The sequence below is a fragment of the Parasteatoda tepidariorum genome, chromosome 2 (assembly GCF_043381705.1).
Source record: "Parasteatoda tepidariorum isolate YZ-2023 chromosome 2, CAS_Ptep_4.0, whole genome shotgun sequence".
NCBI classification, from domain to species: domain Eukaryota; kingdom Metazoa; phylum Arthropoda; class Arachnida; order Araneae; family Theridiidae; genus Parasteatoda; species Parasteatoda tepidariorum.
In genome coordinates, this window is record NC_092205.1 from 30,756,855 (window position 1) to 30,780,908 (window position 24,054).

Consider the following 24,054-nt stretch of genomic DNA (forward strand, 5'->3'; position numbering starts at 1 on the left):
TATTTATTAATAAACTACACAATACGAAAAATCATATCTAAAAAGATTCAAAACTATGCAGTTTTTGATATTTTTACCCTTGGCAGACTAATAGGAGAGGATTGACAGTAGAAAACTGCTTTAGTATATTTTTTACTCGACAAGATAGAATAAAGGCCGGATAATTATGAGACAGAAAATCAAGAGCCTACTGTATATAAAAAAAATTATTTAAAAAGCAATTGTGCAAATAGATTTTTTGTATAAAAAATTTTTTATACTTATTTCACCATTTTTTTTAATTGCACAATTAGAATTTATTAATTACCAAAAAAATTTAAGTTATAAAGTGTCAAGAGAGATCAATTTTCAATAACCTTTTAACTATCAAAATTCCAAAATAAATTGGTCAAATAATTTCCAAGAAATCATAGTTTGAAATTATTCTTAATTCTTATTAAAGGAAATATTTGACCATTTTATTTTATATTTTTACAACTATAATAGCTTAGCATGGTTACATAAGTTGTTTTAACTTAGTAATTAAAGAAGTATTCCCTCATTATTAAATTATAAAAATTCAGTTGTATATTTTATATTACTGGAATTTATATGAGAGCAAATAAATTTTATGTATTCTAATTTTTTTGAATTTTTTTTTAATAATAAATGAACAGTTTCTATACATTATTTAATAATGTATATATATATATAGTGTCTCTTAGGTTTACAATTTTTATATGTCAAAGGATTTTTACTTGTGTTCATGAAATAAAAATATTGATTGCTCCTAAAATATTTTTTGAAGAATCTCAAAAAACCCAGAATGTGTTTATTTTTGGATACCTAAATCCATATTTGTGGGAAAACTTAATCCAGAAATAGTGGTACCCTTTCCCACCAATTCCATTGATTGTTTTAAAAATTGGAATAAAAGGTTATACCTGTCGAGTTTTTAGATTTTTTTATTCAAAAATATATAATACTTAAGATTTTTCAAAAATTAGTATTTTAGAAATTCATATTTTGAGCATGGTTCGTATCCTTAATTTCTCCCTTTGTATTCTGCTACTAAAAAATTGAAAGGCATATTTGAAATTATATGTATTTAATTTTATTGCATAACAGAAATATTCATTCAAATATCACATTCAGTTACACAGCTGCCAACTGTTCCTTTAAATTGTGTTCTTAATTTTTTGCCTTATTCCGTAAGTATGATTTTAGGTAAAAATGTTTTGATTTTTCGGTTTTCCCGCGCCTTTTCACTCCTTATACTGAATTTCTTACGAATATCGCCATATTCCGCATATCTCAAAACCATTGGTTTGTGGACTTCCCTGAATCAAAAACTTATAATCTGGCAAAATTTTGAAACTTGTGCTAAATCCTGTTAACGAGACGTTTACAAATGTATGATTCTTTCGCGAAGTGGATTATTTTGGTTTGGCGAATTTTCGCCGTTTTGAATATTTGAAATCTGCTAATAATCGATTTTAGTATTTACCTGATTTTAAAATTGCGATTTGTATTCACGCGATTTAAAAATCGTACATCGCAATTCCTGTTCACTCAACTTAAAAATCTAATATCCAGTTGTGAAACCAGATGTTGCGATTAGTAACGGCACATATTTAAAACCCAATATTTCGATTCGTACTCAGCCGGTTGTAATATATAACATCGATTTTCGTATTTTAAAATCCAATATCGCGATTCTTGTATGAAATAAGTTTTTTCTTGAATTAGTTACTATAATGGCGTGATATTCTTCATTAGTAAGTAATTTAATTAAAAATGTTAGTTCAAGAAACTTATGTGAAGTATGAAACATGTATGGTTTATAAATTGATATCGAGTTTTTTACACAAAAAATGTTCAGGGTTTTTCCCTTTGTGTCACAATTACCCCAAATTGGCTTATGCGTTGTGTTCCTATTTTTGTTTTTAACAAGTTGGCAGCTATGCAGTTATGACTTGTGAATTATAAATAATGATTTGAAATTGGTACAATAAATCAACCAACAACAATCCTAGTAACTTCCCTTGATCCTTCCAGAATCATTGTTTCATTTAATGAACGAAGTGCTGATTTTATAGAAAATCTGTACAGAAATACTTGATGCAATGAACAGGAATGAAGGAAATCCCTGAATTTTTTCTCTTTGTTTCAGCTTTTACAGTTTTGAGTCCTAGTGTTTACTGTTCTTCAGTGAAGACTTCATTTCAAATTAGTAGCCTCTAATTATAAATATTTCATAGTTATTAAAATTTTTATATCGTTAATGTTTTTTTAGTGTTAGTTTATAATTTGATTCAGTATTTTCTTAATCTCTATTCTAAGTTAAAATGCCTCATTTTTGCTTTTAAAATTTGTGTGATGTCCGATTATTTTAGGATAACTCTTGTTTGAACCATCATTTTGAATGTTTTATTCAAGTATTTGTTTCAAAGTTGAATCCATGATATTGCTACAATCTCTTCAAAGATCTATTCCGTTGTGGTTCATTCATTTTTACTTCCGAAGTCTGAACTTTGAGACAACAGTTAACGATGTCGTATATCGTTAACGGTCGAATCACGATTGGTCTTTTAATTATAAAGAGCATAGTGACTTCTGTAGACTTTTTTACTTCTTCAAACCTCCCGATCGCTGTTGCAAGGAACATCTCACGTGGGAGGACCTGGCGAGTCTTAATTTTTAAGCCTTTTTATGCAAGACTTGTCTTCACTTTTATCTTCAGCTCTTGAGTAGTGGTCACTTCTTATCTCTAGTCTTTGTATGAAAAGTTTGGCGTTGTAATGGATCTAATGAAGGCGCTAACTGGGAATCTTTTTGAAGTGTACTATCTCCCTGAACTTGAAATGGAACATCTATTCGAATTTCGGGTGAGGTTGGCGACGAAATGTCTAATTTTGGGGAACGTTTTGGACTACTACCTAAAGATTTACCAGGTTTTATTGATGATTTTGGTAACGATGTACTTCGCGCAACTTTAGAAGAGCTAGGAATGTCGAAAGGTTTAGTTGGCGAAGAATCTGGTGTTCCTGGTGTTGTGGTTTTGAGAGAAATACCTGCAATATATTTCGTTGGTCTTACGCCTATCTTTGCTGCTAAACTGAGGGTTTCTGGTCTTTTTCGTGGAGGTGGAGATTTTCTTCTAAACGGCAATTTCTTCGGCCTTTCTTCTTCAGATACCAAAGTTTCTATTGGTATTATTATTTTTAGCGGTGTATCTGGAGGTTTACTTTTTGAGTGCTGATCTGGTGCTTCTGCTAGTATATTCCAATCGTCAACTGTTTTGACTTTTTCTGTCCTTATTGGTTTCATTAGAGGAGCTTGTTCTTTAGTATGAACTTCACCTTTAGGATCACTATGGACATCAACGGGATGGTTATTGGAATGACTAGAACCGGCTGATGTTGCTAAGTCTAAACGTTCTGGAGATTTTTGATCATAACTTGTTAAAGTAATTTGGGGTAAAGTGTTCTTTGTGTAAGATTCTGCGTCTAAATCCTGATTTTTTTCTAATTTTGTCGTTATCCTTTCTTTGCTTTCTTTTGGCATTAGAGATGTTTTTCTTTTTTTCCGAGTTTTGCGCTGTTTACCTTTCATTTTTGCTTCTGATATCTTTCTTAAAGTAGATATTATAATTGGATCATGAATGTATGGAACAGTTGAATCTGTTTGTAGTATATTTGGTAAGCTACTTGATCTAACAAGTGTTGGACGAAGTCTTCTAAATTTAGTTATGCTATCTTCTTCTGAACCTGATCTAATTAAACTAGTCTGCCTAACTATCATAGCTTTACCTGCTGCAAGTCTCTTTTCTGTTACAAGACTTTGTTGTGTGTAGTAATAAGGATGAGTTCCTGTTTCCTTTTCAGCTTCTGTAAGTTCAGGTGTAGATAAAGTAATTGCTACTTCTACTGGTATCTCGTAGTCCTCATCCAACATTTTTAGTGTCTCCTCATCTTTAGTGTCCCCACTAAAACGAACCTCTTTTACTTTATAAAAGGGAATAGCTGTAGAAAGTTTTCTTTTTCGAAACATACTCTTTAATTTTTCTCTAGGAAATTTTGGTGCTATTTGTGGACTTAGCCTCCCTAATAAATTAAATCTTGGCTTAGAATCTTTCAAATTCGATCCATCTTTAAATGAACCTGGAATTTGTAGAATATCAGAGGTGTATTTCGGTATCGTTCTTTCTCCGTCTTTATCCACTATCACCTCTTGCAGCACGATTTCGTCATCTTCTGCCATAGCCATATCAATGACATAAGGAGAATCTTGATCAACCCTGAAATTGTAAAAATATTATTTAATTTTAGTTAGTGTAAAAATATAATTTAAAAAACAGCTTGTAAATGTTTTTTACGAAATTCTAATATATTTCTTAAACAAATTTTAAATCCCTAAAATGTAATTCAGCCTATTTAATAGTTAAAATGCGTTAATTTACTCTTTTTTTTTAAGAAGGTTTTTTTTTTTTTTTTTTTATGATTCAGTTTGATTAATTACTCTGTTAAATAATACCGACTTCTAACTGCTGTCTTCAAAAGTTAAGATAAACCTAAGCTATAATTTCCTCAAATCCAGTGATGAGAAAAATTTCAATGAACTATTTCCTCCATAAAAACTATATTAAAAAGAGTTTGATCTAATTTCAGTTTTTATTATTTTTTTTCTTCAAACTTTGAAAACAAATATTAGAAAAACGAAAGTTTAATCCTAATAACATTAGATTAATTCAAGATGTTATTGTTAAAAAATATAACTTTCCTTGGATTCCCGAAAGCTTGGAAGTTAACAAAGAGGTTTTGATAAGTTAAAATAAAATTTGGTTTCAAATAATATAAGTTCTCATCTTTGCCGTAATTCATTATTTTTCATTAAGCTTTCAAATATCATACAGTTAAAGTAGAATTTGCTAAAATTAGAAAAAAGCTTTTTCCCGGTTAGGAACCCATGGCAAATAGCCCACATGGTTCATATTAAAATAATTTTTTAAAAAATATAAAAAGCTGTGACATTTTTCTCTCATAACTGTTTACATTGAAGTAAAAATTCCTCCAAAGGTTTTACATCTGGTGTTTCATTTAAATTTTCAAACTTATTTTTAGTAGTTACGGATTTACTGAAGTCATAATTTGGCTGCCACAGTGGCGTGCAGTGGTTGGTGGATGCCGTGGGCTAGTTCTTCGATTAAATATCCCTGAAAAGAGAAGTGTAATCAGTGAAAAGAAGGAAGGGGTAAAAGAAAAAAAAGTTTTTTTTTTTTTCAAGAAAAATTTAACTTTATGCAAAACTAATTCCATATTAACTGTTTTATTTTTGTGAATTTGTGTTACGCAATAACTTAATTTTATTTTAAAAATAATAGATTCCATGCAAAATTTTAGTATCCTTTGTTATCGGATCGATGCCTCCTTTGGCTGAATTCCTAAGGTTGTTGCCCTTTTCACCACCCTCTCTGCATGCCACTGGGCTACCAGTTTTTGCCGTGGAGAGTATAATATACATACGATGAGATTTGACTTTTGGCCTCTTTTGATTCTGAGATCTCGCAACTTTAATAGAAATTTAAATATCATGTGATTGCAAACGCTCGTGCTTGATTTGAAATTTTATTAGATGCCACATATTTTCAAAAAAAAGCAACTTTCAACAATTTTCTATGACTCTCTCTTTACGTTTTGATTTTTATTTTAAACACTAAAGCTGTTATTTAGGAATAATTAATGTTATTTTGAATACATAGATCATTTGAAGACTATGGTCTTATTTCTTAGTTAATTAGATGCAGTTTATATCACACTCATAAATATTTTATCTTATATATCACCGACGAGGGTGACTACTACCTTCGATAATTCCTGCAGCGGGTGTAAGAAGCCGTGGTCTATTTCTATGGTTAGGGACTTCAGCAGCACGAGCTTGTAATCTTTTGTCGCTGTTCGATGCATGTACGCCAAATTGTTTATTCTTGAATATTTTATAGTTTTGAAAATAAAATAACTATTTAAAACTGAGCTTTCTAGCGTGTATTTCATTGCAAACAGGGGAGAGAACTGTGCGCAAAATATAAAAAAAAAAAAAGATCACGCTTAATACGTTTTGTTTAGATTATCACGAACTGAGTGCTTATTATAATTGTACAAAAATGCAACCTCAAATATGCTAACTAATGAATGCTAACTATTAATTGAGTTACAGAATTAAGCTCAAAAGCGTACCTGTTCTGAATAAACATCTCTTTTTTTCGACAGATTAAGATTTTTTTAACTATTAAAATATTGAGAGGGGAAAACCGCAGTTTGGAAAATGACCCAATAGTTAAGTTTAAGTAGCAGCTGAAAGTTATTAGAGTCCTTAATGTTAATTTTCCTTTTTTACGTATTGCACCTTACTCTATAATTTTCTAGCGGTATCGAAAAAAATTTTAATACAACTATAAATTTAGTTTATACAAAGATATAAAATATATCCATATGAAAAAATAACTTTGCTAGTTAATTATAATTTTTTATGAATTCATAATAGGCGAAAAAACTTTAAATAGTAGTGTAGAAAAATGTTTACATCATTTTAAATGACAAAATACAAAATTTGAATGAAATTACCCGAGTAGTTCTTGAGAAACTGAATTTTTAAAATGAAGCTTCTTAGAAACTTTATAACTCAGAAACTATTGCAGTGATTTTGCTCAAATTGTGTGTTATATCACTTAAAATTATAGTTTAAAATGATAAAGATTTGTTTAGCTTACAATTCAATATTTTTTTTTACCCTTATTAAGTAAAATAATAAAGAATTATTTTTTGCATGGATACAACGTTATTTTAGGAAAAACGAATTTTACAATTTTAAACTTTTCTAATGCGCATAAAGCGAAATTAATATTTAGAGCCCAAACTATCGACAGCTTTCCTGACAAAACTATTGAGATAATATTTTCCAAATTGTGGCAATTTTTATGATCAAAAATCATGTTTATTCAGAGAAAGTACTTTTTTGTATCTGTTTCTATAACTTAATTAATAATTAACACTGTTCAATTAGCATATTTCAGGTCACCGTTTTGAACAATTAAGTTTGTCACTTAGTTTGCGAAAATCTGACCAATAGACTAATAGTTATTTAAGATGATATATATATATCTATATTGTTTTGCGCACTGTACATCATATATATCTTAATAAATAGTTTTATCATAGTAAAAATAGGAAAGTATAATTCTGAAAGAAAACTGACGTTGTAATAACGTAATGTGATTTTTTTTTCTTTTTGGCTCATTCCAAGTAAGATTGTCCAGTGGCTGTTGCCGTCGTGTCACAGGTTTTCATGAAAACTTTTTGTAGAAAAGATCTTGATGAAAAACGACTAAAATAAATTTTTCAGAGTTTTCAAACCAAATCTACGATTACTGCCCTTTTTTGCTATTTGACTCAATTTACGAAAATAAGGAAACTACAGATAGGAGCTCATACGTTAAAACTGTTTGCATCTTTTCTATTTATAAGCCAATTTTCTTAATTTTTGCGTCATTATAAAGAAGTTAACACAATGTAATCAAGGTATTAAAATGCTGGAAATATTTGTATATATATTTTTTTTTAAAAAGTAGGAAGGAAATAATATTTTGGAGAAATTTTTACTGGGAAGTAAAAGCTTTCACTACCTCAATTTTTTTCCTCATAATGTTAAATATCACTTTTCAACATAAAATAATCTAGAGAGGGTTTTTTGTATTTGGTCAAGCGTTTTTTAGCCAAACTGCTTCTAGAATTTTTTTTATAGCATAGAAACAAAGTCCATTTTTCCATTCCATTTTTTTTTCATAACGTGAAACGACGTCATACTTTAAATATAAAAAAATTCAAAAAGGTATTTTTTTGGTCATTAAAAAAAAGTTTTTTTTAATCAAAATAAATCAGATTTTTTATGACATTAGCGGGCTCAGCTCACCAATCTCCGCGGTCATTCATTAGTGTTTTTATCCTTAAAATTCGATTAAGAAATTCATTTTGTTTATAAAATATATCGTTAGTATAACTTTATATAAGCACATTTTGTTAATGTAACGACATGAAAGGATTTGAAAAATAATCAACTGTAGGTGACAAATATTGGACTGCAGAAAGTGCGATACAATAATGAAATTGTGGGGGGGAAATGAGATCAAGAAATTTCCTTTTTGTGCCAGAATTACTTTGGCTAAAAACCACTTTTATATTTTTTTTCATGGGCAAAAACACCATCTTGAGGTATTTGTATGAAAAAAATATGACATTTAACATAATAAGAAGAAAATTGAGACCTTTAAATTTTGTATTTGTGCAATGCAAAAAAAACTGAAAACCACTTTTTTCTAGACAAAAATGAAACAACACAATCTAATTGTTTTTTTCTGTTTTTTTTTCCATATTGAAAAACACAGAATTTAACAATATTCGAAAAAAATGAGGTCAAGGAACTTTGTTTTGGGGCTATAGAAAATCTTGAAGTATTTTGACTCAAAAACGCTTTTTAATCTTTTATTGATCAAAAACGAAATACAACTTCTTAATTTTTTCATATTGAAATATATATAAAAAATCCTAGTTTTTGTGCTGTAAAAAAATCTGAAAGTATTTTGGCTAAAGACCAAAAAAAAAAACTCTTGATTTTTATGTTGAAAAGTTTGATATTTAGTATTATGAGAAAAAAAATTGAAGTGGTGAAAGTTGTTTTTTCCCAAATAAAAATTCTTTGATTTTGCTCAAAAAATTCCACAAAAAGTTATTTTTATAAAGCTTTTTAAATACTTGCATAATAATTTTCAGCATTTTTGTATTTTAATTACATAATGTTGACTTTTTTCTTTCGAATGAAGAAGTTAAGAAAATTAGATCATAAATAAAAAAGATATAGATATTTTTAACATAAGAGCTATCATCTGTAATTACGCAATTTTCATTAAATCATAGTTTTGGTACAAAAATTCTGGAGAAAAAAAAATTTGTTTTAGTCAATTTTTATCAAAAGTTTCCATGACGATTTGGGACATAACGGTAACGAGATTTTTTTTTATTTTGATCGATTTCACTCAAAATTAGACTTTTATATCTTTTATCTATGAGTTGTGTTTCTTCTTTCTGACATGTTTCAAGAGTTTATTTTTTTTTTTAAATTTATTATGTTTTGTTATTTAAATATCAAACACCCGCTAATAATATCTTTTGTTCTTATTTAAGATAAATGTTTTTCAATAATAGCAGAATGCCTGTTGTGAAATTTATGTTGCAACATTAATTTCCAACATCAAGCTTAAAAATCAGTAGAATCAGCAAGAGACTGTTTATGTCTAGTATCATAGTTCAAATCTATGTGCCAGCTCTTGTTATGTAAAATTAATATAATCAGGAACTAGAAGAGAATAGCATAATTTAATTTAAGGTAAAGGTGCACAACCTGCGGCTTGCCAGTTCTCCCGCACCTAAACATAAAAAATAATTTATTTTTTTTAAGAAAATAAAAAAGGGACATTTTTGAATTGCTGATTTAGGTTTTCAATATATTCTAAATCAATATATAATTTTTCGATGGTGATCTTTAAAAAAGTTTTAAAAAATCCCAATTTAATACAGGACGGGATAGCTTGGTTGGCAGGGCACTGGTCACATGTCCAAGAGGTTGTGACATTAAGTCACAGCCTAATTTCTAAATATCCCGTTTTATTAATCAAAATACTAATTTTTCGGCTTAATTTANTAACTGATGCGCATTAAATCTGTCCGATCACAGAGTCCTTATGCTATGGATCCATGTTCCCATAACAAATCATACCTCTGAGGATACTGTTCCAGGAGTTTCCTTGTCTTCTAGATTGGATTCAAAATTACAAGGTTACGGAGTTGAACATTAGTAAACGTAAGCACAAAATTGGGTCGGCTGTTAAACGACGGTTATAAAGTAAAAAAAAATTTTAATACGGCACAATTACGATGCGGGAATTTCGAATTTTAGTAATCAGTCACTTACGAAGCGTCTTATTTTCGTTCATTTCATTTCAATCCGAGAGCTTTTTCAATTATGTTTTTGGTAGTTATTGTCAGATTTCCAAGTGTTTTTTAAAATCCCTATATTTTTAATACGATATTATAAGGACTCGCGAATTTCGAATCGGGCATTCTGACAGTAATCTTTTTTGACGTACCCCTACAATACAATGTTATTACAATACGCGAGATTCGAACGTGGATTCTAAAACTGTTCATTGTTTAAAAACCGTTTAAGATTTAACATTCATAAAATCTCTTAAACTAAACTAAACTCAGTGGCGCGACAGCCCATAGAGGGCCAAGGCCTTCTGTGCCCATCTCAGTTTTCTTGACCTTGGGCTCTGGGGTGCAGGAGCAGATGTTCCGGTTAGGTGGTCAGCCAAACGCGGAACTCCCAGTGTTTAGTTCCCAAGCATGCTTGGTACTCATTTATCGACCCACTGAAGGGATGAAAGGCTGAGTCAACCTTGCCCGACCCCAGGATCAAACCAGGGACCTGTGACACGACAGCGCGAAGCACTACCGCTCAGCCACCGGGCGTCCATTAGTATCTACCCCAACCAAATAGTAATTTATTATACTCTCCCATAATTCACTAAATGTATAAATGTTCTAAAGTTAAACTGTACTGAACTGAACAACTATATGCTGGATTTTATTTTGAACTATAATGGCTTGTTTTATTTTAAAGACTCCGTAAAAAAATTTCCATTAAAATATTTAATTTGCATTTATACTGCTAATGAAATGTTTATTTATCTTTTACTTTCATTCTTAAACAGTTCATTTATTTTGAAATAAACTTTCGTGTTGATTCATGTGATAAAAAAAAAACCTACAACTTTTCCTCCATCTTCATATTTTTTTCTTTTTGGATAAATCTATTTTGTGATATTTCATTATAAAAAAATATCTTTTTTTGTTGAAAATTATCAGTTTAGTAACCTTCAGTTTAAAAATTTTTTATTGCAAATGTATTACTAAATTGATTGATTAAAATAATTGTGTCTTAAACACTGATGTTTATATTAACATTATCATAATTGCCGTCAACATCTCTAAGTACTTGGACATGTGACCCTTCATTGGACATCCTGCTGCACAAGTTTCTATTCACTGTTATTTTATATTGTTTGCAATAAATCATTCAATGCATTATATCATGCTTAGTATTTGAAATTTTTTAAAAAGAGAAGTTGTATAAGAAGCTTTTTTAAAGACTTATTATTTTTTTCAAAAAATAAACTTACTTAAAGAATATTAGATTCTTTGGGCCAAGTGAAACGAAGTCAAGTGATAGTTATTAAATACATTAAGAGAACTGCAAACCATGCGTCAATTTGCTTCAAATTCACTAATTGAATTCTTGATGTACGAAGATAATCCAAAAAATAATATGTTTAGAAGTTTGCGAAGCAGTGAATCATTTTTGTTTGTTACCCCACTTTTTCAACGTTTTTGATTATATGATTTTACCAACAAATGCTGAGTTAAGGCGCAGAAAATCTGTTTTTGTACGCGAAAAAAAAACGTTATAAATGGATTGATGGAAACGAGTACAGCGAGCTGTGAATGGATGAATAAAAAGCAAGAGAAATAAGAAATTTTGTAAATCCCTCCTGTAACAAACCATCGTTCTTCTGCAACAGTTTGACTAGGATATTCTCACTCATCCATACGATAGTTTGGATATTGCACGCAATTTCTGACTGGAGTTTCTAACTTGTAACATTTGTTTCTAATATTGAGGGGATTTTAAAGCTTTCTAACAACAAAAAAGATGACGTGGTTGAAGACAAGATTCATCTCTATCCCAACGACATGCTATGAACTGATAAATGACATGGGCATACAAAAACTACTACAACGCCGCCAAATATACACCGATGGAAAAGGCGATTAATTAAAGCAGCATATGAATGTTCAGCTTTTAAGATAATTCAAACATTATTGAAAAATAACATTTATTTATATTTTAAACAAAAGGATATAGGATACCTTACTTTTGGGATTACATTCTTAAATGACTGATTTTTAAGCTTGATGTTGATAAATTTAATATTAGAAGTTTAAAGGGGCATGGTCTTACCCCAAGGTACCTGAAGCGTTCTTGGCCCCAGAATTCGACTTGTATGGCAACGGGTCTCTCAGATCAGAATCTATTGAGTCGATGGATCTGGTGTCTAAATTAGTGTAACTACTAGCCGGACTTACACCTTTGGAGTCTCTGCCTTGGAATAAACTAAACATTGATTGCCGCCTTGGACCCATAACCTCACTAATTGTCTCGCCGTCATCATCATCTTCTGACATGTCAGGAAGAACCATTCCCTGCTGCTCCATAGGAACTCTGGAAAAAGAAAAATGAATAAAGTATTCGATGTCATCAAACAAAAAATTCCCTTAATCTTACTATAATGGAAAGAAAAATATTAAATAAAACTTTATCCCATGACGAATATGAACATTTTTGTTGTCACGAACAAATTTTTGACACAATAGTTGGATTTTCATGTAGTAAGTTGCCTTCTTTGGGTTTCTATTGAAAAATCCATAAAAGATACAATATTAATCACTTCCAATAGTTAATTAAGCTAATGTCAAATGTTAGTTAAGACGACCTTCTGAGCCCAAGTCTGCGGGTTCGATCCCCGGCCCAGACACCGGATTTTCGGGATGCAGAAAATCCTCAGCGGCCATGACGCATGATTATGCGGCATGTAAAAGATCCCTGGAGTGCCTAATTGGCTCTTGGCATTTCCGGCAAAATTAAATTCCTAGTGCACTTTAGCATCCAAATAGAGTCTCGGTGCTGCCATCTAGTGTGGCAGAAACTAGACGTCCAAATTAACATGACCAACGGTATCTCACCCATTGTGGTGGTCCTGAAAGAGTGGATACCACCTCTGGGGAACGCACTAGGTCTGCTCATCGGCAAGACTGATTGTGCAGCTCATTGGAAATTTTAAAAAAATGTTAGTTAAGATAAAATGTTTATATAATCTACTACAAAAGCTTAATCTTAAAAATACAAGTGGTTATTTAAAAAAAAAGTAATAGTAAAAAAAATTTTTAAAATTTCAGCACTTCAGAAGCATTATCAAATTTTACAAGATCATAAAAATATCTACTTATAAAATACTTACTGCATGTATGCAACCGATCCTCTGTATGTTTTCTTTTTGTAGTTTTTAGATGCTTCTGTGTATGGAATTTTTACATCTAGCTCATCGTAATATGTATCTTTAACCAAAGGAGGTGGCGTCCCATTTAGCGTATCAACTCCCAAATAAGATACCTATAAATAAATGTAAATACGGATTTTTTTATTCATGCATATTATTACTTAATGGTATCGATAAATAAAATTAAGCAAGGAACTAGTGCAAGGTTTAGAACATAGGTTCGCAAAACCACCTCCTCTTGGCAAGTCAATATATTTTTAAGTGTCCCCTTGCAGAGAAAGAAAACGATAATAATAATAAACGAATAATTAAAATTTTTGTCATATTCTAAGTCGAAATGAGTTCAACTGTCGAACAAATAAAACCAAATTTAAGATTTTTAATGATATTTTCAAAATAAAGTAGTATTTTATTGGTTAATACGTTCATTATAGTCCTTATTTTTAATTAAGTCGGGATTCCGTCAAACGAAGGTTGATTATTTGGGGTTTAATAGCAGAAAATTAGAAACCGCTGCCCAAGACGACACGCTGTTGCTGCCTTAATGCTAGAAACAGTTCATGATTGCTTTACTAGTTACCTACATATATTTGCATTAGTATCTACCCCAATCTAAATTGTAATTTATGTGTCTGTGTGATGAATGCTGAGCATCTTGTAGCTTGCTATGTAGTCTGTGGTGACATCTGTGAGTTATATTGAGGAGGTTAGAGTAAAATAAAAGTCCTTGCAGACTCATTGACTTTTGATAATTATTTTTATTTCTTAAATTATTATTTAATGTCACTTTATTCTACTGTTCCTTGTTTTTTCTCCATCTGTGTTTCCGCAGTGTGCTTCAATCTGGCGAATGATGTATTTCAAGTGCTACATGATAGAAAGAATAAAAATGAGAGATTTTAGTTAAGGAGAACTTCTTTAATTATGCCTTTATATTGTGTAAAATATACCCAATGACTATTGTATTTAGAAAGCGTTTTTTTTATTTTTATTTGTTTATTTATTTATTTATTTATTTTACTAATTTTAAAAAAACAATTCACATGATAAGTTTTTAAATGTTTGTATAAAAATAAATTTAACATATCACTTTACAGTTTAAGTTAAATATATTTTAAATACTATCCGCCTTTACCGATCAACTTAGTCGCCTTTCAAAATTATCTCGTTCAACATATAAACTTTAATGGTAACCAAGACGAATGCACAGCACAATTATATTTAAATATTCTAATTTTTTTCACCCCTCTACCAATTATAACACTTTAATTAGTTTTAAACATTATATACTCACTAAATTTTTTCACCGTTTAGCTGTTGCCAGCGGTTTTGCCTTCGTGAAAATACTTTGATTTCAATTACAAGTGATGTTTTCGAAGTTCAATTACAAGTTTACGCGATATTTTCGAAGTTCTTTATCTATTGAATTTTAGTAATAATTGAAAATCCGCCCGGAAGCCATAAAATTATGCAAACACCACCGTAGTTATGAGTTTAAAATTTCCACAACGAGTTTAGAAAAGATCAGAAATGAATCTAAATAATTGCTTTGTAACTAGTTTTTATTTCTAAGAAAGTACAAAATTAGTCTAAATAAATACTTAATGTATTGCTAACTATTCAACACTACTTAAATTATTACTCAAGACACCTTAATAAAATTAATAAGAACTATAGTGTTGCCAGTAGATAAGGAAATACCAGAGTTTATTGTGCCACATAAGAGAAATATACAGAAAGATTACTTTTCTTATACATCGTAAATCATGTATAAAAAATAAGTTTCGAATGTAAATTCAATTTCGGCCATTAATGTAATCAGATTGATTGTTTCGATTGCTTCTGTTTTTTAGTTCAGGGATTACTGACTGAACCATAATCCAAAATCCAATCAGTGAGTTATATTTTATAAGTTAACAATAGTAAATCCGAAGTTAATTATATTTTGAAAATATCCTTTTGAATAATTAAACAGAGGATAAAGGACATAAATTATTCCAATAAATTAACTTAAAAATATCTTTAAATATCGATTTAAAACAAGTATAAGTGAGAGACAATGAACAAAAATTTAAGTTAAACTAAATTTCCCTAAGTTTTCAAGCAATAAATTTGTGATTTTTTGTTAAAGGAAAACATGAATAATTCAATGCACTAACTTTTAACATTAAATTTAAATAAGAAATAGGGGCCCAAATGTTTCCCCGTTTCCTCAATTTTTCGATTTCATTCATTACTAATTAAAAACATAAATAGTTAAAGATTTATTGAAAATTCTCAATATTTATTAAAAATTTCGTTTTATTTTATAATTTATTTTATTAGTTCTAATACTTAGTCAAATCTTAACTATAAATAATAGCAAATATATTAAATACAAAATTTTGGTTTCAAGATACATAAAAATAAGGTTTGTTTAAAGCTGCATTAAGATAATTAAAACCTCGAACAGTTATATTCTATACGCCCACAAAAACCAGTAAATAAATAATAATGGATAAATAAATAATAAATTTGTTAGAAGGGATAATAGTTATGTGCAGTTTATAACATAGTTCTATAAGTGTGTTATCAAATGTTAATATTAATGAAACTAATGAATAGATGCTAGAGAAAATTAAACTAGAGAATTTCCCATTTTAAAAAGTATCAAAATAAAAACAACTCAAAGAAAAAAAGATTTTGCGTCTCCCTTTTATTTTCTTTCCAATGCTTAAGAAAAGATAAAATCATTGTCATGGCTGTGAATAGAATTCTGCCTTTCAAAACAATGTCCGTCGTTCCTCATCACAATTCGTCTCACACAATAAAGTAGCAATTGCTAAGAAAAGCAATCCTGCTTAACTCTCCAAGCGTTGATTTTCTGGATAATATTGTACAGAAATATTCCTGCTGCGTCCTATTTCCCCATTCGATAATATGGAAAGCTGGTTTTTCGATGCAGAAAAGTCTACAACGGAAAGTTCGGAAAAGGCCGAGACTAACGTCAAGAGGATTAGTCGCAATTTTTCAGTTCCAAACTCATAAAATGCATCATAAGCCTGTAATTTATTGATCATTTCCTGTTAAAAATTATCAAATTTTATACCCAATATGGACTTTCTATATTATGCCTTATATCACAAACGTTTGTTAAAAAAAATAGATCAAGAATGCTCTAAATTATGTTTACCTTCATGTGACGGTCGATTATCCAATTTAATTCGAAGTCCTCATCGTCATCTCCAAAAGGATTAATTAACTGCTCCGCTACCTAGACACACAAGAATATAAATATTAAATAAGCAATTCCAAATTTTAAAAACTCTTCAGAAGTATTACAATTTTTGTAAATTTTGAAACACATACTTACAACGACCATTATATGTTAACTGACACGCATTTAAAGCCAAAACAATAGGAACAAAAAATTAACACTTGAACTCATTTATTTTAAATTAAATTTTATTAAAAAAAGCTTTATTTCACTGTGTAAAGCGAAACGGAGTGTGCTTAAAGCGAAACGGAGTTTTTCGCTAAAAATGAATATTTAAAAATCACATTTTTCAAACTGGTTGACAAAATGTGCAATGAAACGATGAATCAATTTCCATAAAATTTTACCAAATTGATTAAGTATGTCTTATTCTTGTATGAACTATTTTCGTGATGATAGTTTTATCAAAAATATTAAGTCCGGCCTTTTGTTATAATTAAAAATATGTTTCTAATTATAGGCCTTCAGATTAATAGTTTGTACGTGTTTTACATTTAAAATATAATTTTGGACGAAATTCAAAATGGCTAATTCTAATTCTCAATCGGCTTTATTTTTATTCAGTTCTCATTCGGCTTCATAGTTATAGTCATCTCTAAAAGATACGGAGTGTGAAACCAATTATAAAGAGGCCTACTCAGACCATCTTCTAACTTCCGCTGTCATAAAAGATTTAGAGGGGGGATCCTTGGTTCCACCATGTGAAATTATGAACCATTTGAACGGCCTCCATCTATTTTCCAATACCCGAGATTGGCCATTATGACAACGAAGGTTTCTATACCGTCTTCAAATCTGGTCATGCTTCTTGTTCAATTGCCACTCACCGTATCTTTGAGTGGCATTTTAGCCTTTAAGTCTGAACCAGCCAGACACCTACCTTGCACAACATGTCTCAGACAACTCTGGGGAAAGCAATTAAAACTTGCAAATCTCTTTGAAAATCATCTAGAATCCGAAAATAGATTTACTGAGTGACGGATGCAACTGCTTCAAGAATTTCTTATTTTAGTAGGAAATTATGTTGTAAGACTTGAAATATCTGTAAGAGAGACCTCCCTCATTTTTTAGTTCTATGCTGTTAACGCTGTTTCTTACCTTTCAGCTCCAAAGAGTGTTACGCATGTTCATGCGTGTGTATTACAATCGTTGAAGGATTATTTTATTTGTATTATACCAAATTTTATTGAAATACTCCTAGTAGTTTTGAAGCTAATCATTAATCATTCTAATCTGGAAATTCTCTTTATTTTGAGCACCAGTCTATGTCTGTTTATGAGGCACTATTATTTTCTTTTCGCCCTATTTCTTTAGATTTATTCATGTATTGGCCAAAGTTAACCCTAGTTAATCCTTTCATAACTTTATGCTGAGGCACATAACTTGAAACACTTATTTTTTTTTTTAATTATTTTTTTTTTTACTGTTTAATGTGTAATTTATGCTTAATTTGAACAGAAATTATTCTGGCGTAATATCCAAAACAATGGACAAAAGATTTCAGTACATACCTTTAGCAAGCCCATATAAAACATTAATTGAAGAATAGTAAAGATTGGAACGTAGAAATCGTATCGATGCACTTCAGGTGATGATGGACTTGCATCAGCCACATCAACGTTTTGCCGACCAAACATACAAGCTACATAAAATGCATACGTTGCCATGGTTACAACCTAAAATATAATTATTCTTTGTCATTATACGAATTATAATATTTACTGCCATGTATAGAACGAAATAAAAGTTTTGCCTATTCTTGGATGAAATCTGCTTGCTTAGCATTTACAAGGACGTTCGGCAATTACCGCTCTAGAGACTACTTGATACCATAATCATCTTCAACCATTATCAATTCCTTGCTTTTGGCACATATTTTTACACTCCTTGTCAAAAATGAAGGCAGGGAAGGTCTATACATTGAGGCGGGTCACAAATAAATATTTAAATGATTAAAAAAAAAAAAGAAACACCATCGTATAGGTATGAGAAGGATGGGTGTATAAGATATCGAAGGCTGGTTGGAACTTGAATGGTGTTTTTAAATAATTACATGTAAAATTATTATATAAATATATTAAAGGAGTTTATAATGGTATTCTTTCTCTATTTTCCCTCCAGCCACTCAACACGTTATGATGTTTTGTGTCTTCCTTTGTAGTTACTCGGCAGATTCCTATATTATTTTTTGTTTTTTCCTCACTTAAATGTAAATTTTTTATTCACAATATATATACTTTTTTGCCGTTATTTTGAAAGGGATCCTAAAATTCATTTTAGGAAATCCCTGTGTCTCTAAACACTTATTGTAACACTATCCCTAAAATAATCTTTCAATTCATAGAAATTTTGTTAAAAAATGATTTTAAGCAATAGCTTAAATCTCTCTCTAGAGGGTTATTTAATTTTTTACCTTTTTTCTCCATTTTTTTTAAAACTTATTCTCTCCTTGTATTTCGATGGAATATTTTTTTACTGTTTAAAATTTCCTTTTCAAATCATAGACTTTTCGTTCGAGGTAGCAGATCTTGTTTTACTTCATAGGGAGGAAGCTTTAACGTCACACCTGCATAAATGTTGGAAGACCGTAGAGCTCCACAGAACTATAGCCTTATTATGTTTTTTTTTAGGTTGATTAAGTAAATTAAAGGAAAATTTCATAATTGTGAGCAAAAAGTAATGTAAATTTCTCTACTGCTATGAATTTTCTATTAAAATTGATAAGTAAAGTAAATAAATGTTATATTGTGAAAAAACATAAAATGCAGTACCAGGAAATTTTACCATCACTCATAGTTTTTTTCTTTTTTGCAGTAAATTTAATTTTAATTTTAAGAAGCAGTTAGTATATGTTTTACTGACAAATTTAAAAAATAATAACTAAGTATTTAAAAAAGAAGTTTTGCCTATCGTAAATTTTAGGATAATAATTCACCAATAATATGACAAACTGCAAAAAATAAGGCATAAATGCGAACTCTGAAAGCAAAGTACTTTAACATGGTTGTTTATGAATGATTACTCAATTTCATGAAAGTAATATTTTTGAATTCCTATTAAATTAAATACATTATTTTTATAATGATATTGTATTTAATGTATAAGTTTAATTACCTGCAATGTTTTATAATAGTAATGCACTTAAACATAAAAATTTCTATAAATAAATAATTGATGTTTTTTTACAATGAAATTTTTTCGAATTTAATTATTTAACAAATTTCTTTTACTAATTGTAAATACATTTGTATGTTTTCTAAAGCCACATACTAAATGTGATTATGCTTCAATTAATTTTTTTACATATTTTTAACAAAGTAATGTTAATTTTTATCTGTGACTATTAGTATATTGAATTACCCAAATATGTTTTTTGCTTTAATTTCTTAGTTTTAAACTTGACACTTTTTATACTAGCTGATTTTGATCTTTAATTTATGTAATAAAGTAATTAATGAAATTTTTATTAAAAATAATTCAACATTTTAATGAATTCAAAATTCTACTAAAAGTAATTCAAATAGTAGGGGAGAGTGGGGTCAATTGTAACAGGGTACGATTGTAACAGAGCAAAAATTTCGAGTGTCGGGTTCTAGATTTGGTTCCTATGTGGCACACAAGGTGTATTTAATAAATCTACATGTACACCCCTGCTGGCAACCATTTTTATGTACTTTTGAAAGAGTTACATCACAAAAGATATTTTCACGCTACGTAAGTACTTTTTTTGGTATTAGAATATTGTATTGTAACAAAGTAATTTTGTTTAAACAAATAAAAATTATTAACCGAATATGTAAGTGGACACCTTAATTAACATTTCAATAAAAAAAATTAGTTTTGTTAATTAACAAGCATTGTTTTTAACAAATGAAGCTGAAATGGCGTCTTGGGGACGATTGTAACAATAAGTAAAGGGACGATTGTAGCAGCTGAAAATAAATAATCTTATGTTTACAAACCATTACTTAACTCTTTAAGAACCACCAATAGTTTCCTATATCATTTAAATTATGTTGCATATGCATTATTTTATTTGTCACCTTTCACAGCATAAATTAGAATTTTTAACCCCTTAAAGTTAAAAGTTTAACCCTTTAGGTCTCTGCTCATTATTATTTTTACTCATAAAATATCACTACTATTTTGATCAATAAAAAAATATATCACAACTATGATAATATGTATAATTAACTATGTTTTAGTTGAATTTATGAACTGTTACAATTCTCCCCGTAAGTGGGGACAATTGTAACAAGTGCACGACTGTAAAAAATTGCTAATAACTAATATAATAACATTTAAAATAAGTTTTTTCTTCTTTTTTTCAAGTAGAGGATAGTCTACTTTACTCGTCTGTCAATTAATACTAATAATATATTGGATTTTTTGTTAGTTAAAAATATTTAAGTAAAAAATGTTCCAATTGACCCCACTCTCCCCTACAATTCTGTAGTTTATTATTTTTTGAAGTTATACTTCTTATGCGACTTCCAACAAGGTTGCGTTAAACGTTTAACGCTACATTTTTATTGGCCGAGAAATCACGTGGTAGAATCCGGTTTTCCTTCATTCATTTCCATATTGTTTTGGTTCTCACTAACATAACAATAATAAAAGTATTGTTTTTCTATAAATATTTTTTTAGTTTGTTTTGATACACATATAATTTAATAGGGTAGTATTTTTTATTTTCTAATTTAGTGGATAACAATTGTAAAAAATGAGTGAAAACAATCCCACGGACAATGCGACGGATTTAAGGTTATGTCAAGGTACGTCTCTTGTATATCAATCTTCTGAAATTACATTATGACGCATTCACATACGTTATTAATACAAATACATTTTCAGGGCGGTAACAATGAGGCAACCACAAACACTTCCACTGGTTCAAGAGGTCCACGAGGGAAAAATGCACAATATTACAGTGATTACAGAGCACGGAAGCGAGCGGAGCAGGAAAAAGAGTCGTTGAGTAGAACTAGTGATCCTTCTACGACTGCTGATTCTTCTACAATTAACGTCGCAGGTTGAGAAGTTTAACTTCTTCCGCTCGGAGGGACTCCACTCACTATTTTTTTATTAATTTATATTGATCAAGAATTTATCGTATTAATTTATATTGATCAAGAATTTAGCCCGTACATATTTTAGAAACAGTTACATTAGCACATAGTGTTTCTTTTTTCGACACAAATGTAGCAAAACTTATTTTTAAGAGTGAATTTTTCAAATATATAACCAGACACTTTAATGATTCACTTTTACGTGTGTGGGATTACAAAACAACGAAATTAAAAGAAATTGCTTTTAAATACCTGTGTATAAACTAAAGGAATGCTAATCCAATCATACCCCCACAGCAATCCACATTTTGATCTGAATTCGTTCAACTCCTGAAAGATAAATAAAATTCAGAGAACGTCGTACATGGAATTAATTAATCTTATAAACGTAAAATTATACATGAATTTAGGAAATAAATCTAAGTTGTTATGAATTAAAATTAAACTCGGGTCATATGCAATAAAATATTTGAAATACAAAACTAAAATTTTGCGACAATATGCTCGCGATAAATATTAAAAAAGTTCAATACATTTGTAAAAATAGTTTGTTTTAAGTTCACATATTTAGAATGCTTTGAATTTTCAAATGCGAAAGAAAATTAGTCTCAGGCATCATATTTGTGACCCTGGTGTTAAGTAATTGCACTGAAGCTCCGAAATGTATTTTTGTACAGGGTGTGTCTTACAAAAGAAGGAAAACATATTTATTTGAGTACTGCAAACAATGGAAATGATATTTGCCGGCATAAATGTGCAATTACGTGCTTGTTTAACATAACACACTGCAACAGTTCAGGTAGATCACGAAAACTGACGCTAGAAACTCCTCTAGGTTGACACACCCAGCACTGGTTAACTTTTTTTTAAATATTTATTAGGATGATAAAAATTGAGAATTTATAGGGGAATTTAAGCATTTCAGTTAATTTCTTAAATATATTTAAAGTAATAAAATTGTGAAAACACATATTACGATAAAAGATGTTACAATTTCGATAGTATTGGTTTTCAACGAAAATTGATAAATTTTAAATTGTGACAAATGTTTTTGTTTTGTTTACTTTCTACTTACAAAAATGAAAATTTTGTTTGAAATATGTTAAGTAATTTGCTCGTTATGAAAACTTTATAAAAAAAAACTAGTTAATGAGTTTTTATAAGTATGAAAGTCTCATACTTAGATGTTTAGTCAGATTTAGTTATTCATACGACTTCATATATTTTGTCATAAATTTAGTCTCATTTTTTTATCATTTTATTTTTGTTCAATAATACGCAAGGTGATTCTGTACAACGGTTACAAACTTTGAGGGGAAGTACAGCGAGAGAGAATTGCATAACATCCCATGGCCGAAAATATCATCTTAAGCCACTACGTATCCCTATTTTGGGTTGACTGCTGTGCTCATTTAAAATGTTATTTTTATTTATCTAAATTATCTTATTAGTTGTTAATTTAACGTTTTCTAGTAATTATTGTCATACATTTCATTCAAATAAGCCATTAAAAATAACCGCTTCATCGTATCATAAAAATTTGGCGAGTTTGTTGCCAAATCATTAAACAGCAGTCAACCCAATTCTATGAATTCAATAACGATTCTGGGCCTATTTAAAAACAATTTTCAGCAAATACATTAGAGTCCTGATTATCCCAGTTAATGTGGTTAATGTAACAGTTAATGTAACTCTGCCATTTTTTTAGGGATAATAGAAAGGCTAGTGTCGCCTCTTTTTGTTGTTCTATGAATTCAATACCACTTTCGATAGTTTTTAGTACACTCGTATGAGAAATTTTTTTATGTTGATTTTCATCGTCACTGTCTTCATCATCTTCGCTAGATTCATTTTCATTATTGACGATATTAACGATCATTTTATCGGATCAAATTGTTCGATTTTGTTTTCCTGAGTGCTTAGAGGATAAAACTCAGATTTTTTTTTTCTTTTTGAAGATATTTTTAAAAGTAAAAAATAAACTAGAACAAAAATTCCTTGAAATATTTGATAGCTCGGTTAAAGCGGAAATTCGGATAATCGGGACTCTACTGTATATTGATAACATGGTTGTCAAACAGACTCCTCTTTAAAGTGTACACTTCTTGAAACAAAATTCTATTACTGTTACCTTCTTACAAAAGAAAATAAATACCTCCATGATCAGTTTAAGGCCATTCGAATCAGTTATTCTGCATTCTTGTCTCGCTTCTCGAAGAACGTTGATGAACCAGGTACAAGGGATCCAAAAAGTGTTGAACTCTGTAGAGGGAACACTTTGGAACATTTCCAACTCAGTTTTAGTCATGAAACCTGCCAAAAATCCAGTTTTTTTTTCTTAACCTGTTTCTATCATGTCATTAGCATAGCTTCATCATAAAGTGTGAATGGAACATAAGAAAACTGCTAAGAATGATATTTCAATGTCAAATTATCTGTCAAAAATTTTTTAGTTTCCTCTTCTAGGCTTTCTTCCCTAGCTATTTTTTTCTTTTATTCTCATCATATCTTTGAATCACACT

General features: G+C 29.7%; 1 protein-coding gene across 2 annotated transcripts in view; it reads right to left on the bottom strand.

Moving 5' to 3' along the window:
* Positions 1–1,070: 1,070 nt before the first annotated feature.
* The window catches only part of LOC107454965 (uncharacterized), a 53,201-nt gene continuing 30,217 nt past the window's right edge, over positions 1,071–24,054 (bottom strand). For both annotated transcript variants that reach the window (XM_016072337.3, XM_021147498.3), the window contains exons 4-10: positions 23,688–23,845; positions 21,785–21,862; positions 17,975–18,139; positions 16,380–16,460; positions 13,169–13,320; positions 12,112–12,372; positions 1,071–4,279 (exon numbers count right to left, since the gene is read on the bottom strand). In XM_016072337.3, the coding sequence (XP_015927823.2) occupies positions 2,737–4,279; positions 12,112–12,372; positions 13,169–13,320; positions 16,380–16,460; positions 17,975–18,139; positions 21,785–21,862; positions 23,688–23,845 (2,438 nt within the window). In that variant the 3' untranslated portion in view covers positions 1,071–2,736. The remainder of the gene's footprint in view (positions 4,280–12,111; positions 12,373–13,168; positions 13,321–16,379; positions 16,461–17,974; positions 18,140–21,784; positions 21,863–23,687; positions 23,846–24,054) is intronic.